Source organism: Heliangelus exortis, chromosome 4 (genome assembly GCF_036169615.1).
Source record: "Heliangelus exortis chromosome 4, bHelExo1.hap1, whole genome shotgun sequence".
In the NCBI taxonomy this organism is placed as follows: domain Eukaryota; kingdom Metazoa; phylum Chordata; class Aves; order Apodiformes; family Trochilidae; genus Heliangelus; species Heliangelus exortis.
In genome coordinates, this window is record NC_092425.1 from 43,292,274 (window position 1) to 43,307,829 (window position 15,556).

At 41.1% G+C, this 15,556-nt stretch overlaps 1 protein-coding gene across 1 annotated transcript; it reads left to right on the forward strand.

The window, feature by feature from the left end:
- The first annotated feature begins 3,498 nt into the window (after window positions 1-3,498).
- On the forward strand, window positions 3,499-15,489 carry ALB (albumin). Its single transcript, XM_071744194.1, has 15 exons — window positions 3,499-3,681; window positions 5,145-5,205; window positions 6,038-6,170; window positions 6,983-7,197; window positions 7,919-8,051; window positions 9,026-9,123; window positions 9,968-10,097; window positions 10,985-11,199; window positions 11,691-11,823; window positions 12,319-12,416; window positions 12,575-12,713; window positions 13,231-13,454; window positions 13,941-14,073; window positions 15,066-15,122; window positions 15,305-15,489. The coding sequence occupies exons 1-14, from the start codon at window positions 3,597-3,599 to the stop codon at window positions 15,114-15,116; spliced, it is 1,848 nt and encodes a 615-aa protein (XP_071600295.1). The 5' UTR covers window positions 3,499-3,596; the 3' UTR covers window positions 15,117-15,122; window positions 15,305-15,489.
- The last annotated feature ends 67 nt before the right edge of the window (window positions 15,490-15,556 follow it).

Here is a 15,556-nt window from a genome sequence, read left to right on the forward strand (position 1 = left end):
GAGATCACTTAGAAAAGGACTTACTTTGCAGAAGTGCTCTGGCAGCTGTTTGTATGATATATCAAATTTGTTATCCTTAAGTCACACGCAGTTTTAGGACATGTTGTTCCACATAAGTACAATTTTCAGTAGGAACATTCATTCCAGTTAAATACAAATTGCTTTCCTTTCAATTTCTGAATGCTTTCCACTCTCCTGCAATCTCCTTCAAGTGCAAACCACCTGAATATGGAGTTGAACGAGGAGGTTTTTTCTGATGAAGAAGGGGTTAGTGCAGATTTCATGGCTCAGAAATTCCTTGAGAGCTTCTGGCTCTCCTGCAGGCAACATCTCTTTGTCCTTAGTACTTTCTGTCCAGCCTAGGAGAGCCCAGAGCACCAAGTCAGCCTGGCTGTGTGCAGGCAGGAGCTGGGTGAGTAGCTGCCCCTGGAAGTCTTTCTCCAGACAGGGCCCGAGTTTGCACAGCATAGTATGAAGGAATACCTGGAAATTATGCCTCTTTTTTTCCCCAAGTCTTGGAATTACAGTCCTTTGGTCCCCCACATGTGAAACAAGACTGGTTGCTATCTGTAACTTTGCACAGAAATGTGTGTGAAAATGCATTAAATTGAAATGCAATTGATATCTTCCTTTCTGTAGTGCCAGGGCAACTTGGCTGGAAGTGTACTTAGCACAGTATGGAAGAATTGAGTAAGAGGAAGCTCAGTATAATATTAAATATTGTTAAACAAATACCAGCACTGGAGTTGAGCTCTCTCTCTCAGCAGTTATATGAAATGTTGGCATGAAGTACAGGACAGACAACAGAAGATATCTGGAAATAAACATGGACCCTGTATTACCAACTTACATATTAACTCTAGGGGACCTGTAGTGTTCTTGCTAACACTGCACAATGCTGCAGGGGAAAATTCCAGAGAGCTTTCTAGACAGCACTACACAGCAAGACTTTTTCTTGTGCTAAATTTCAGTGTAGCAGAAAACACTTCCCTGTCCCAGCCCTTAGCTGTCGTTTTCTGCAGACTGCTTTGGTACAACCCCAGAACCCTTCCAGAGCTGTTCTAGGGCAGGTTTCTGCAGCACTTTCACTTGGGCAGTGCTCTACCTGGCTGCATTTTACAGTTACTTTGCACTTCTCAACAAGACACCTCAATGTATGTTTGCATCTCACTGAATGCTCTGTTAAGATACAAAGGGTGAAACAGGTTCAAGCTGCTGTTGGTAGGGAAGTTATATTCCATTTTTAGGGTGTCTTTCCTGGGGTCAGAGGATATTTGTCAGGTTGCTGAGTTAGCTCCTTGCATTCCTTTTACCTGCATTCCTTTCTCTTTTATCAGAAAGCATTGGTAAGCCCCTGCACCCACCAGTCCACCTCTCTCTGCAAATGCAAAATGCATGCAGCAGTTTCCAGACTCAGGGTGCTGATACAGCCAAACGTCAGTGATTTAAGGGACTGAGCAAAAACACTGCTAGATGGGCTTCAGCCATTCTGAAGGTTCTGGATTGATCAAAGAGATCCATGTTTTAGTGATATGGTCTTCTTTGACAGAGGCATAGGTCAGGAAAGCCAATTCCAGACTGATGGGGGATTCCCATCATTCCCCAGAAAAGTTGGGATTTTGCTACAGCCACCCATAAATAACACTTATTTCTAACATTATGAAGGAGTTGGGGTGTTTTCCTGCAAATCTGGCTTTTTCCCACCGTTCTTCATGTAAGAGTTTTCCAGATAACTTTTAATTCCCAAAATTGAGCCCCGTTCCTTTAAACCAGTAACAAGAATGCTTTTTTTTCACCTAGAAAGATATCAGCAGCAGACTTGGGAAAATGCAAAACTTTTTTGCAAAGCAGCAGCTAGTACAAGTTCCATTGTATCAAGCTATTCTGTAAACTCAGCTAAGTTTTGTGTTGTTATTCACAGAGAGCAGAATGGTGTTTCTGAAAGACAAGATTCATTGCCTTGACATTTTTCTGAATGAAAACTACCTGCAAATATTTTATGCTTAGACATGTCATTTGATTTAAGGCATGTTTAAACACTCGAGTTCAGAAACAAAGTCTTTTTTTTTTTTACTTATCTTCTCACTAGTCCAGAAAACAGAAAATGTAATTATTCACACTACTCCCAATGGGAATAATACAGTCTTATGCCAAAACTGCCCACTTGAGGAAAAAGCCAGACTCAAAGAAGTAAGCTGAGGGACTAAGGAGGTGTTAGCAGATCTCACTCTAGGCTATGCCAGGTAGATACTTGCTTCTGGAAGCAATGAGTATCCAGGCAGACCACAGTCTCCAGAAGACACTGAGAGTAGTTCTGTGGGTTGAAATGCAGCCCCCAGAGAGAAATTAATTAAAGTAAATCATAGTATTTCCCACTCTGAAACCACATCACTTTGCACTCAGGAAGGATCCGACCTTATACTTGTTTGGTTCTGGTGGGTTTTTTTGAAGCTTCTCACTTAGTGTTCTGGAAAAATTATTTCCATTTAAATCTTTGCAAACCTCACAACTCTTCCTGTGCCTGCTCACCTAAGTTACCAACCACTCAATACAAAATTTCAAAGAGGAGAGCAGTCCTTAATTAAGAGATTCCTCTTGGGAGGATGTCAGCACAAATGGCAAACTGCAAAACTTATGAAACAACAGCTCTTGCAATGTTTACAGATGAATTTGGCACCTTTCTGGATCCTGGGGACTAACAGCACCCACAGAAAAGCAGAGCAGGACCTAACAAACCAGGTGCTCAAATCAGCCTCTGGGCTGTTGGAGTAACCCTAGGTGCAGGTCCCAGAATGTGCAGTCAGATGCAGGCTGATGCAGGGTGAAAATGGAACTTCCAGTCTGCTGGCACAGACACGTTGTCTGCATGACATTGTTCTGCTCTGGAGCTACAAAAATCATGAGATTCAGATTCCTCATGGCCCCTTCCCCACTTGCACCTTCTGTTTCTTTCAGAATTCAGAAGCCAATTGGAACTGGAGATGCCATGCCCTTGTATCTTTGTGCTCATTACTGTAGGTTGTTACCATTTTTATAGATATATTTATTTATTTTTAATATTTTATTTCTATTTATGTTTTTTATACTGGTCTGTCTAGGTGAGACATTTCATGTTTGTAAACTCATTTAAAATTCAAAGTCTCTAATTACAAGCATGTATGGGGACCGAGTCCTACGTGGGTGAATTGTTACTGTACAATACCAACCTGCATTGCTTCTAGACAAATATAGCAAGAAAAAAAAAAAAAAGCACAGCTATAGGATTAGACTTGATGACTTTTATGTCTGATGCCTTGAACTCCTTGTTTGCCATTTGATAAGGAAATTTACGCAAAACTTTATCTGTTTGGGTGCTGGAAGGTTCAACCATTTCAGGACAAAAAGAGTAACACATAAAAAACAAATAATATCAAATTCATTTTTGGCAAGGACAGTCAAATTTTGTAATCTTCTTCAGACCAAATGGCAATCTAGAGATGCCAGCTTTATGGTTAATGTTTTACAGGCACGGATAGTAAAGGGTATATAAGCAAATGCTTTCCATACAATCTTCCCAGCATTTCTGAGCAACTCAGCCCACGCCATAATCAGCAGCCATGAAGTGGGTAACGTTAATTTCATTAATTTTTCTCTTTAGTTCTGCTGCATCCAGAAATCTGCAAAGAGTTGCTCGAGGCACAGGTAAGAAGGGAGTGATTTGTTGGCTTTGCACTCTTTGTTAGATCAATATAATGCTTTACTGGCAGAATGAAATGGCACAAAATGCCATTTCACAAATAACTCTTGCAAGCCTGATCCAAAGAGAACAGAAAAAAATTGGTTGACTTGAAGAAAAAAAAACTAAATTAAGAAGTGGTGAGGAAATGTGTGGAATACTCCAGAAAGTTTAAGTGTCTGAGTAAGTTGAGGGACAGCCCCCTGCAGCATCAGAGCAGAACATGGGCAGAGGTTGGTTATTCAGGTTCTGTTGCTTTACAGCACAGATGCAAGGTGCTTTTGGAGGTGCTGTCTTTGGAATGGGAGTTGGCAAGCAACCTCCTCACCAATTAAAGGCAGTGGTTTTCACACAAATAGGTCAAAAATCTACATCTCAGCCTAGGCTATAAGGAGGCTCACTGAAAACTCCTCATGGCATTTCTCCCTGTGTTGTGGAACTGTAGACATTAGTCAAGCAAATATTTCTGCAGGCAGTCCTAGAAATCTTTCCCCTGATACTTTTTATTTTTCTTTGAAGCAAAAGACATTTAACAAAAGTGAGTTTTCAGGACCTAATGGGAAATGCCAGTGAGCAGAAGCAAAAAACCTTTAAATTACAATTTTCTGCACTGGAACCCTTTTTATTGAGGCAGGCAGATTCTGTTAACAAAAAGAATTACTTCATATTTTCTAAATGCTCCTGAGTGATATTATAGAACAAAATGATTGCCTCGTTCTGGCTCATTCTTTAGTGTGGCCAAATGCCTCAGCTTCTTTTGGGCAATTCTTACCCAGAGTGAGGTGTAACTACAACCTGTGTTACTGCCATCAGGACCAAGTGAAGGCATTTATCTGCTTCCCATGGAAAGCACAGATGATACACACTGGATGGAACAAGAATGTAAAGCTGTCAAACTAATAATTTTGTGCTCAGAAAGAGAAAATTCTGCTAAGAGTTGCTCTAATCAAACTGCAGCTGCAATCCTTTGTTTGTTGTGTAGACATATGTTGGTTCCACAAAACACACATTTGCTAACCCTTAATAGTAAGCTACAGCAGTGATTTTTAATATTGGAATTAAGTATGTGCTTACAGAGGAAAATATTGTAATAGAATCCTAGAAAGCACATGCTCGGGTTCCTCCAGAAAGAAGGAGAGGAAGAGGGAGGCATTTGCAGAGCAATCCCAGAGTGGTGATGAGCCAGCAGAGCTGAAGGTGGCCTCAAGTTCCTGGGAAAGCAGTGCAGATTGCCCAGGAGAGGATCCAGGGCTGGGATTTTACAGCAGGCTCTGTCTCAAAGCAATGGTATCACTTCCTTAAGCTTAAAGGTTGAGGGGATGCTGACCATTCCTGAGCAGCTGTCCCAAGGTGACCAGAAGGTAGGGTTTGGGGCTCCAGGACAGCCCCTGGCACTCAGAATCTTTGCTCTCTTTGTTTGTCTTCCCAGAACACAAGAGTGAGATTGCCCACCGGTACAAGGACTTGAAGGAAGAGACATTTAAGGCAGTGTAAGTCAATGCTCACCTTGCATTTTCTGACTGTGTTCCATCTCTGCTGATACTGGACAGGAAAGAGAAAATCAGACAATATGAGCTGGTGAAGTGTTTCTCCTGTCTCACTGAGGCATGGCACTGAGTTAAGTCTTCTTCCTCTTGGTATGCAAAGCCTACAAACTGGACCTGCAAAAGTCAGGATGACTTTCTTGTTCTCTGGGAGAACAACTCCCTGCAGCCCATCAGAGAAAACTTGTGTTCCTTGTGTGAAAAGAATTAGGCATGAGTAATACAGTTTGGAGAGGAGCTGTGCTGCACTGACATACTAAAAAAAAACAACACACAAACAAAAAAACAGAAACAAAGAAAATCAAAACCACAAAAAAAAAAAAAAAAAAAAAAAAAAAAACCCAAAAACCAAAACCCGTGACAGGTTTTCTAAGACAATTCAATTATTTTCTTTTGAAACTGGTTTTGGGAGTGGCAGAGGGTCCTGACAGGAAGGTAACTACTTCTGAAAGAAGGCAGCCTGAAGATTGTAATTTGTAACAATGGCAAAAACCAGCTTAGTTTATGGCAATTACAAACATGCTGGTAAAAGTGGCAGAACACTCGGGTGACAATCTTTTCTGTTTTCTTCCTAATGTATTACTCAAGACTTTATTTCTTGGGAATTAAGGTTAAAAACATGTTTCAGAAAGGAGGTGAGAAAAGATACAGGACCAGTACTATGGTCTTCATGGTGCACTGTTGAAGTCATCTAAAGAATCATCAACCCAGAAGTACCTTCAGAAAAACTGACCACTGTTTCTTAACCCCCTCTTCCCAAATGTGCTTTGTGTTTCAGCACCCTGATCACATTTGCCCAGTACCTCCAGAGATGTTCTTATGAAGGACTGTCCAAGCTGGTGAAGGATGTTGTTGACCTGGCACAGAAGTGTGTGGCCAACGAGGATGCTCCTGAGTGCTCAAAATCACTGGTAGGCAGAAAATGCTTTGATGTTGTGTTTGTCCTCATTGCTCAGATTTCAGCACTGAAACAACTTGGTTTGGTCAAGTTCTGAAGCTTTGCCTTTCAGAAGTGCTGAAGTGATCTGTGCAGACATATATTGGAGCCCAAATGCCTTACTTTGGCACATGAAGTTTGGCATTGCCTAGAAATAAACATCAGCAGGTAGTACAAATACCTCAGCTGTAAATTACAGGTCTAATTCTAGGTATTAAAGGGACCAAAGTTTTCAGACTGGGGTGACTTGAAAAGGTGTGTGTGCTAATGTAAGGCACTTTAAGAAGTTTAAAAAACCCTCTAGCATCAGGTAAAATTTGCAGGTAAACAAGATCCCTGGGTGTCTAGCAGGTTCAGCCTGGCCCTTCAGAAAGTTAGGTGCTTGTTTTCCTTGAAAGCTCCAACGTTTGGGCCAAATGAGATGACTACAGCAGATCTTCCTAAAGGTTTCCCAGGCTGATCATGAAGGAGAACATTGAGTCCTGTTTCAATTCCCCTGAAAATTCAGTTTAGTCAGATTGTAAGAGGAGTTCACTGCCTTGCACAAAATACTTTTAATTATAATGTTTTTTTTCAATAAAGCATTGTAAAAATTTTTATATTGGACCATGTGAAACAAAACCTTATGAAAATGTGTTGAAAACGTGGATTGCTCTGATTTATGGTCTCCATCTTATCCAGTAAAATGTATTTTATTTTCAGCCTGGGTTTTCTTTTACAGACAAGTAGAATGCATATTACATTTTCTATAAACCATCATTCTGACCCTCAGCATCTCCCATGCAGCCCTCCATTTTCCTGGATGAAATCTGCCAAGTGGAAAAGCTCCGAGACTCCTATGGTGCAATGGCTGACTGCTGTGGGAAAGCTGACCCTGACAGAAATCAGTGTTTCCTCTCATTTAAAGTTCACCAGCCAGACTTTGTTCAGCCATACCAAAAACCTGCTGCTGATGTGATCTGCAAGGAGTACCAGGACAACAGGGTCTCCCTCCTGGGACAGTAAGGACAATGCCCATTCTGTACTGCTCAGGTATTTAGCTGTGCAGGAGAGGGATTCCCCAGCCACACAGACTGCATGGACATGCAGAACATTTGAAACAAGTTGCAAATGTTCAGCTTCATCTATAAAACAGTTGCTCAATCATTAAATATCCAAAGCTCCTATCACATTTTTTCTTTCCGTGCTGGAGCAGGTTTTTCCACTCAAAAATGGGATTTTCATATTTTATAGATCTTGAGGGACTTTCCCCCCCCACCCCGAAAAAAACCCAAAAAACCCCAGAAAAAACAGTGTTTCTAATACTGATTTTAATAGCTTACTTCCTCCAGCTTCCCACTACCCCCTTTGTAATTAGAAAGGATGAAGAAAAATAACAGTAAAATGAATAAAAACTGACAGTAAGATCTTGGTGCAATAACAAGAAATTAATTGATCACACTCAAGGTCAGAATTTTCAAGTATCTGACAATCTATTTTAAAAATGCAAACGTACAAACTATGTGGCTGACAATACAAGGAGTTCCTCTTTCTGTCCTTGCTCTTGAGGTCCTGCTTTGGAAAAGTGAGGTTTAGCAGAACATGTACCAGTGGCAGGTATTACATTAGGAAAATAAATTACATTTCTAAACTAGAAATAGAAGTTACAGAAGCTGATAGGGATTTAAGGCCGTTTGCTGTGGTCACTGGAAGATGTAATTTATGTTTTCTTTTTCCTTGCAGTTTCATCTATAATGTTGCAAGAAGGAACCCCTTCCTGTATGCCCCAGCCATCCTCAGCCTTGGTGCTGATTATGAACATGCACTTCAAGCCTGCTGCAAGGAGGGTGATGTCAGTGCTTGCTTGGATGAGAAGGTACATCACATTTTTGACTGTGGATGAAAACCAAGCAACTGGTCCACTATGTAAAAGTCTCTTCTGGTCTTAGCAGCAATTATTTTTGCAGTGCAAAGTGACTTTAAAAGGCCAATGCTTATAATGCTAAAATTGTGCTTTCCCAAGCTGCCTTTCAGTAAGCATTTGTATACAGCTTCACAGAAACTAGGATGGTAAAAAAAAATAAATCGCGTTTTGGTATTTTAAGAGACAAAAGCAAATAATCAAACTGTAGAACATTAAGCTTGCCTTTTTGTTGCTTTGCTCACACATTATCAGGCAGCTATTGTGCAGGTGCACTGAGTCCAGGTACTGTGTAGCACCTGGGCTTTGTTATCTGTGGTAACCTCTCGGGAGAGGTGTGAGCACCCAAAGGCCATATCCAGCCTGCAGGTTTGCCCAAGCAAATGGAGGAGGAAGCCTGAGAAAGGGGTAGAATCCTCCTGTTCATACAAATCTGTGAAGAGAAATCTTTGTAGAGAAAGTTGTATGGAGAGTCAGGTTAATCATGTGCTATCCCTATGGATCCATAGCAGATGGCTCCCACACAGCTTCCCTTTTTGGGGAACCGTAGCCAAAATTTCATGTTAAGCTTGTGAATGGCATGTGCCAAACTTTCCCTTTGTCTCAAACTCAGTCCTGGTGACTTCTGTGTAATCACTGCAGTGCTACAGAAGCCAGCTTGCCCTCCTTGGAAGCCCCAGGGCTTCAATGAAATGGAAGTATTTTGTGGAGAGCAGCATGTCTGTGGAACTGCCCCTGGCCACAAGGCATGGTGTATAGACTAGGAATAAAATGCTGACTCCAAACTGGTTAGGAGGGCCTAAGGAATTTTCAGCTTCCTTCAGAGCAGAACCTGCCATGATTCTCGAGGGGAAGTTTCAGATTTGCTTTTTTCTCAATCTATTAGATATGATCAGTTTAATCTGACAATGTGAATCCTGTTACTACAGGCAACTGCCATTAAAGAAAGAGCCAAGAAATTCAGTATGAAGCACCAATATTATTGTGGAGTCCTCAGGAAGTTTGGCGAGAGAACTTTCAAAGCAGAGTAAGTTCCAATCTGTTTTTTATTAAAAAAAGGCTGAAACTAGCCAAGAGGAACACATCAGTTTATATAACTCACTTTTATATGCCGAGAGTGAAAACTGCACTCCTGGTACTTTCTAACATACTTTTGCCTGAGGACCATTGTCCAGCAGAATAAAGATCAGTGGGTTGGTTTTTCAGCACTAGGCCAAAAGCAATTTCTCTGCCTATTTATCTAAGTGTAGCATTCAATTCTGATCAGGTTTCTGTGTGAAGACTGAGCACAAAGGGGAACCAGAGTGTCCCAGGCTGATAGAGAGTAGAAGTAAGATCAGAGTTACAGAGAAATAAAACCATCTCTAAAACAAATCTGGAAGATGAAGAGTTAACTGGGATGTCACTCAGAACAAGAGAGTTCAGTTCATTTAATCTACTTTTTTGCCAGAGCTGTACCCCATTCCAGCTGCTCTCAGGCTGTGGCTCACACCCTAACAGTGCCAGGATCACCTTGCTGGATGTAGGCAGCTCTGATGTAAAGGGTTAATGAGGACTGTACACATCTGTGCTTAGTCTAGAGGTGCTTTACAGTCTCCCAGGAGCAGTGGGGAATTCCAGGGTGTGATCCTTACATAGGCAGCTCAGATCTAGCAGACCAATCACAAGCTTGTTTCTATCTTAAAGGAGCACTGTGGGTTACCACTGCAGGTGTCAAAATCCTTTTTTTCTGGCCACCAGAAATTAGGTGAGAACCATGAATGAATATTTACTTGAAGCAATGCTCATCTACAGTATCATAAATGTTAGTGACTTGCAAGGTTTCTCTTCAACACAGAGCTTTAAAACAAGTTTATTTTCTTTCCTCCTAGTAAACTTGCTACACTGAGCCAGAAATATCCCAAGACTCCATTCTCAGAAATGGTTAAAATCCTAAATGATGTTACTGGTATCTACAAAGAGTGCTGTGATGGGGACATGGTAGAGTGCATGGATGACAGGGTAAGCTAAATATTTTCCAAAAATATTTATATACTTGAAAAATGTTTATGAAGACAATAATTGTGCAGCTATTCATTCACAGTCCAGCAAACTTCTATTCAACACTGCTAAAAGGTTCCTCAGCCACTGAAAATCTCCTGACCAGCTCAGCTGAGTGTGACAGGACCTGCATTTTGGATCAGTTCCAGATCCAGCCCTTTAGGATCAAGAGGGCAAGGAGTTACTTACACTGTAGCATGTGTTTGGTTGAAATCAAACCATTTATCAGAGGTTGTTTGATGAGATTTACTCCAGATCAGTCATAAACAAAAGAAAGAGTCAAAAAGGTTACAGATTGTTGCTGTCCTCTTGTATGTACTGCCACTAGACCAACTTTGCTGTACTGCCAATGACTCCAGAGAACAGCTTGCATGGGATGATGCTGTGCAATAGGGACATGACTGAAATAGTGCAGGCATGGCTGGAACTCAGACACTTTTTAAACCAGTTGGTGTACAGTCCTGGCTTTGTGAAGCCACACAAACCTGGCCTTTCAGGTTATTTTTGTTTTGTCCTCTTATCAGAGCTGTGCACCTGAAAGGATGGACAAGATCAATCAGCCATCCTTCTGACAGGCCACTCTGAGCCTTCTCTTGGCTTTCCAGAGTTTATCTTAGAGTTTCTAAGATCAGAGATCCAGATTTCCCTGCATGTTGTGCTCAACATGCACAGGACACACCTGTCCCTCTGGTTATTTCTCTTTGTATAAACAGCATTTTTTTACTCACGTGCTACGGAGCCAGCTGAACTGAATTAAAAGGGAAGAGTTGAAAAAGAGAGAGCAGATGAATTCATCTCTTTAAATTATTATTTAAATTATTATTTCTGATAACATTTCAATTTTACAGGCAGAGCTTATGAGCTATATTTGCTCTAAACAAGATGTTTTCTCAAGTAAAATCAAAGAGTGCTGTGAGAAGCCAGTTGTGGAACGAGGCCAGTGCATTATTGAGTCAGACATGGATGACAAACCTGAAGACCTCCCTTCACTAGTTGAAAAATACATACAAGATAAGGAAGTGTGCAAGAGCTTTGAGAGAGACCATGATGCATTCTTGTCAGAGTAAGTGGTGCCAACAGTGTGCATGCTTTATTTGAACATTCCTCTGCCTTTTCTAGACTGTGGTCTTTTGCACTGCTGGAAGAACTGTCCTCTTGGACATTTCAGGTGCAAAAGGAGAAAAGATGACCACATGGAAGTCTGATGTTACTAACAGCTTCAGCTCTAGTTTCTCATCGATGCTTTGTGACTCTTTCTGTTCAGCACTGTCCAACTTAAATCTGAATTTATCTATGCCTTTTTTTACTTGAGGGCTTTGTGCATGGCCACATACATGATCTGCTTACATAGTATTCTCTCCTGGGAAACTCCTCTGTTCCTCTCACATTTGCCTTGCTGAGGGACAACAGAGCAACCTGAAAATCCTAAAACAAACAAAACAGCATTCCAAGTTCATTGTCCACCTAATCCAATCTCATCTGAGAACTTCCATTGTCAGAGAAGAAAGCAGCACATTATTTAGTGCTCTAACTCTCTCTGCTTGTCTCTTCCAGGTTTGTCTATGAATACTCACGCAGACACCCCGAGTTCTCCTCACAGCTGATCCTGAGAATTGCTAAGGCTTATGAAAACCTCCTGGAAAAGTGCTGCAAAACAGACAACCCTGCTGAGTGCTATGGAAATGCTGTAGGTGCAAAGCTTTGTCTGCAGATAACCAGAATGCTTGGTTGATGCTCATCATGAAACAGTTGTGTGGAGAAGCTCCTACGGAAGAGCAGAGTTTTGAGACTAATCCCCAGGAAAATTAGTGTTCTGATGAGATGGAGCAGTCCAGGGCCCATGACTAGGACAGTGTTCTCAGATCAGAGTAGCTTCAGCAGTCATCTTCCAGTCACAGTTGTCCTATACTTGAAAAATATTCACCCCATTTAAGCAAGCAAACAAAAAAAACCCATTAATTAATTTAAATCACATTTCAAACATCTTGCTGCCTTTTAAAGAGAATTTCTGTTAGAACTTTAGACTTGCATGTGAATGGAGTCCTCTTTATGCCATCCAGGCTACACAAAAAATTAGTATCTTAAAGCTCGTAAGATTCAGAGGAGGTCAAAAGGGATATTGGATGACTGTTACCAGGATGTCCCTCTCTTATCTCACTAATAAATTTATATTTGTTTGCAGCAAGAGGAACTGAACAAACTCATCCAAGAAACTCAGGATGTTGTCAAGACAAACTGTGAGCTGCTGAATACCCACGGCGAGGCAGGCTTCCTCAAAGCGTGAGTACTTCCTGGTAAATCCTGTTGGGTCTGAGCAGTGATCCTGCCTGCCCTGGGGAAATCTATTTTCTCTTGACTTCTATTGTCACCTCAGCTGCCTGTCTCAGTAAACCATTCTCCCAGTGTCAACAGACTATCTTTTTATACAACTTTTTCAGGATTCTGATCCGCTACACCAAGAAAATGCCTCAGGTATCAACTGATACCTTGGTTGAAATTGGAAAGAAAATGACAGCTGTTGGTACTAAGTGCTGCCAGCTCCCTGAGAACAGGCGCCTCCCTTGCTCTGAAGGATATGTGAGTACATGGGTTATTCTCTCCAATTCTCTTGGAGATTTCTTTTGTTCTCAGAATTTTTCTTCTTTTCTCAAAAGTCATAAGTTCTGGTGATATAGTAACCTCACAATGATTTTTTTAAACCCTAAGCTAAGCACTTACCTCATAGAACTGGAAATCTGTTCATTTTTAATGGGTGTGAGAACCTAGATAATTGTCTGAGGGTAGCTTGTGAAAATTTAAGCTAAGCTTCTTTCTCCCTCAGAAATCAAGTCAGTTGATCGGGTGTGCAGCAGACTGTACCTGGAAAAGCTGAACAGTCTGTTAAGACAGAGTGGACAGACAGACTGCAGATTAAGAAATGCCCAACTCCAGGAATATGTCTTCATTTCACATTTTCAGACCATGCCATTTCTGAGCAGGTGTTTAGATCCAACAGCTTCCACTGCCTGCTATGCTGCAGTGACACAGCCATCACCTTTCTGTTCCTGTGAGAAGGTGTCACTCACATCTGTTCCTCCTTCCCTTCTCCTTTCAGCTGAACATTGTGATTCAGGATATGTGCAGGAGACAGGAGACCACTCCTATCAATGACAACGTTTCACACTGCTGCAGTGGCTCCTTCTCAGAAAGGAGACCCTGTTTCACGAGCATGGGAGTAGATGCCAAATATGTGCCCCCAGCATTTAGCCCTGACATGTTCAACTTCGACGAAACACTGTGCACTGCTTCTCCTGCTGAACGGGAATCAGGGCAGATGAAGTAAGCTAAAGGAAGTACCTTGCAGAAAATACCTTGTAGTGTAAACCTTCAGTGGGGGGCAGGAGGCAGAAGGAAGCTACAAGCTCCTTGTTTTGTCGTCTGACTGGAACTTCACCAGTGACAGAGGAAAAACCAGGTGGAACTCTGTGTTTGTACATCATGTGGTCTAGAAGAGGCAAAACAGGGTATTCAAATAAAATCAGTGTCTTAGCTGACCAGTTTCATGTAGTTCCACTGCCTGTGCAAGCCTTAAGATGTATTTAATTAAGTGAAGACAGCATGTTTCATTAAGTTTTTTCCCCAGTTATAATCAGGATAACAAAAGGCAAAACAGAGAGTTGTGGGATCTTAGAGTCTGTGCCTATTTGACTCCAAGGCATGCCAAAAAACCCTCATACATGAGCTGTACCTGCACAGACTGGTGTGTTTTCAGTTGGGAAGTCATCCTACAACAGGTAGCACTGACTGTCTGCTGTTTGTTTTCAGATTGCTTGTCAACCTCATTAAGCGCAAGCCCCAGATGACAGAAGAGCAAATGAAGAAAATTGTTGATGGTTTCTCTGCCATGATAGACAAGTGCTGCAAGGAATCAGATGTTGGGTCGTGCCTTGGGGAAGAGGTATTTTATATCTCCTTTAAAAAAAAAAAAATCAAACCAAAACAAAAAACACATACAGGAAACTCTACGTGGCCATGCACAATCAAAGTGGTTCTGCAACCTTCTGAGGCCATTTTTCTATGTGCCTTTACAATAATTCTGTCTGCAGAGCATAACATACATCTTGACTGTACAGATCATAGTCACAGATTATAGTCATTGAACAATTTAATGCAAAAAGGTTGTCTGGAGGCAATGTACTCCAGTCATCTGCTCAGAACACTGCTAAATTCTATTTTAGAAAAGGTTCTTCATAGCCTTGTCCAAAAGAGTTGGCTATGTACAAGTCACAGTTGAAAAATATGTATGTGTAGAATTTTAACTATATCTCTACCATATATAAGCTTCCTTTTGTGCTATAGATTCTTACAGAACTGTGAAAGTTTACCAGTAAAGAGTACATTTAGACCAAGTATCAGAGATGCTTAGAAAGTACTGATATATTGGCAGGAGGAGTCCAGCTGATACTCTCCTATGAGCACTCACTTGATTTTTTTCCAACTCATTGACTGCAAATACATTCACCCATTTAACAGTTATTTGTCTCTGAAATAGCCAAAGAAGTTTATCTGTAGCCCTACTGCTGAGCAAGAGCAAAGTGATTAAAGGAAGTAGAAATGACAGCAACCTCATTATCATTTCAGACCTAGACCTCTTACTAATACCTTCAACTGCTTAGTGATTGAATGCCTTTTTATTTAGAATTGAAGTATTGCATATTAGGGAAACTTAGGAAAAAAATTTTGTCTCTTGTTCCCTCTGAACATTTATTTTCTACCTTTGGAAAAGTGGAAAACACCCAGCACACAGGAGTGCACATATTCTAGGGTTAGGAAGTACCTTTATCTTTCAAACCACAACACAGACACAAGTGTATAAAAGTACCTGCTCCAGCACTACACACTTTGCTCCCTTGCTTTCTCTCTCATGGCTGTTGTTATTCCTTTTTCTAGGGTGCAGACCTAATAGTCCAGAGCAGAGCCACATTGGGAATTGGTGCATAATACATGGTAGGTAACAGCAATAATTGATTTATGCCCCTCTCTTCCACCCACCTAACTCCTTCAACTCACAAACTCCCTTTGAACACCACACATTTGCTTTTTCTGCCACTACATACCATACTGAAAGTTGAAGTACTATTATTGTGCTGCCATTATATAAAATATCCTTTTTGTCTCTCCCAATCTAGGTTGCCACTGAGAAAAACATGAAGAAAAATACTTCTTTGTAACTTCGCCCACCCATTACCTTTTTTCCTTTGGTACTGAATGAGTATTTCATAAATCTTCAGTGTTTCTGCTTTTCCAGAAACATTTCAATTCTTACTTTGAAAAAAACAAATGAAAAAAAAAATAAAAGCTTTATAAATCTGCATCTGTCCTTGTCTGCTGGTGACTACCACAAGGCTCTGCAGTCTTCCCTACACAGAATGGTTATTACA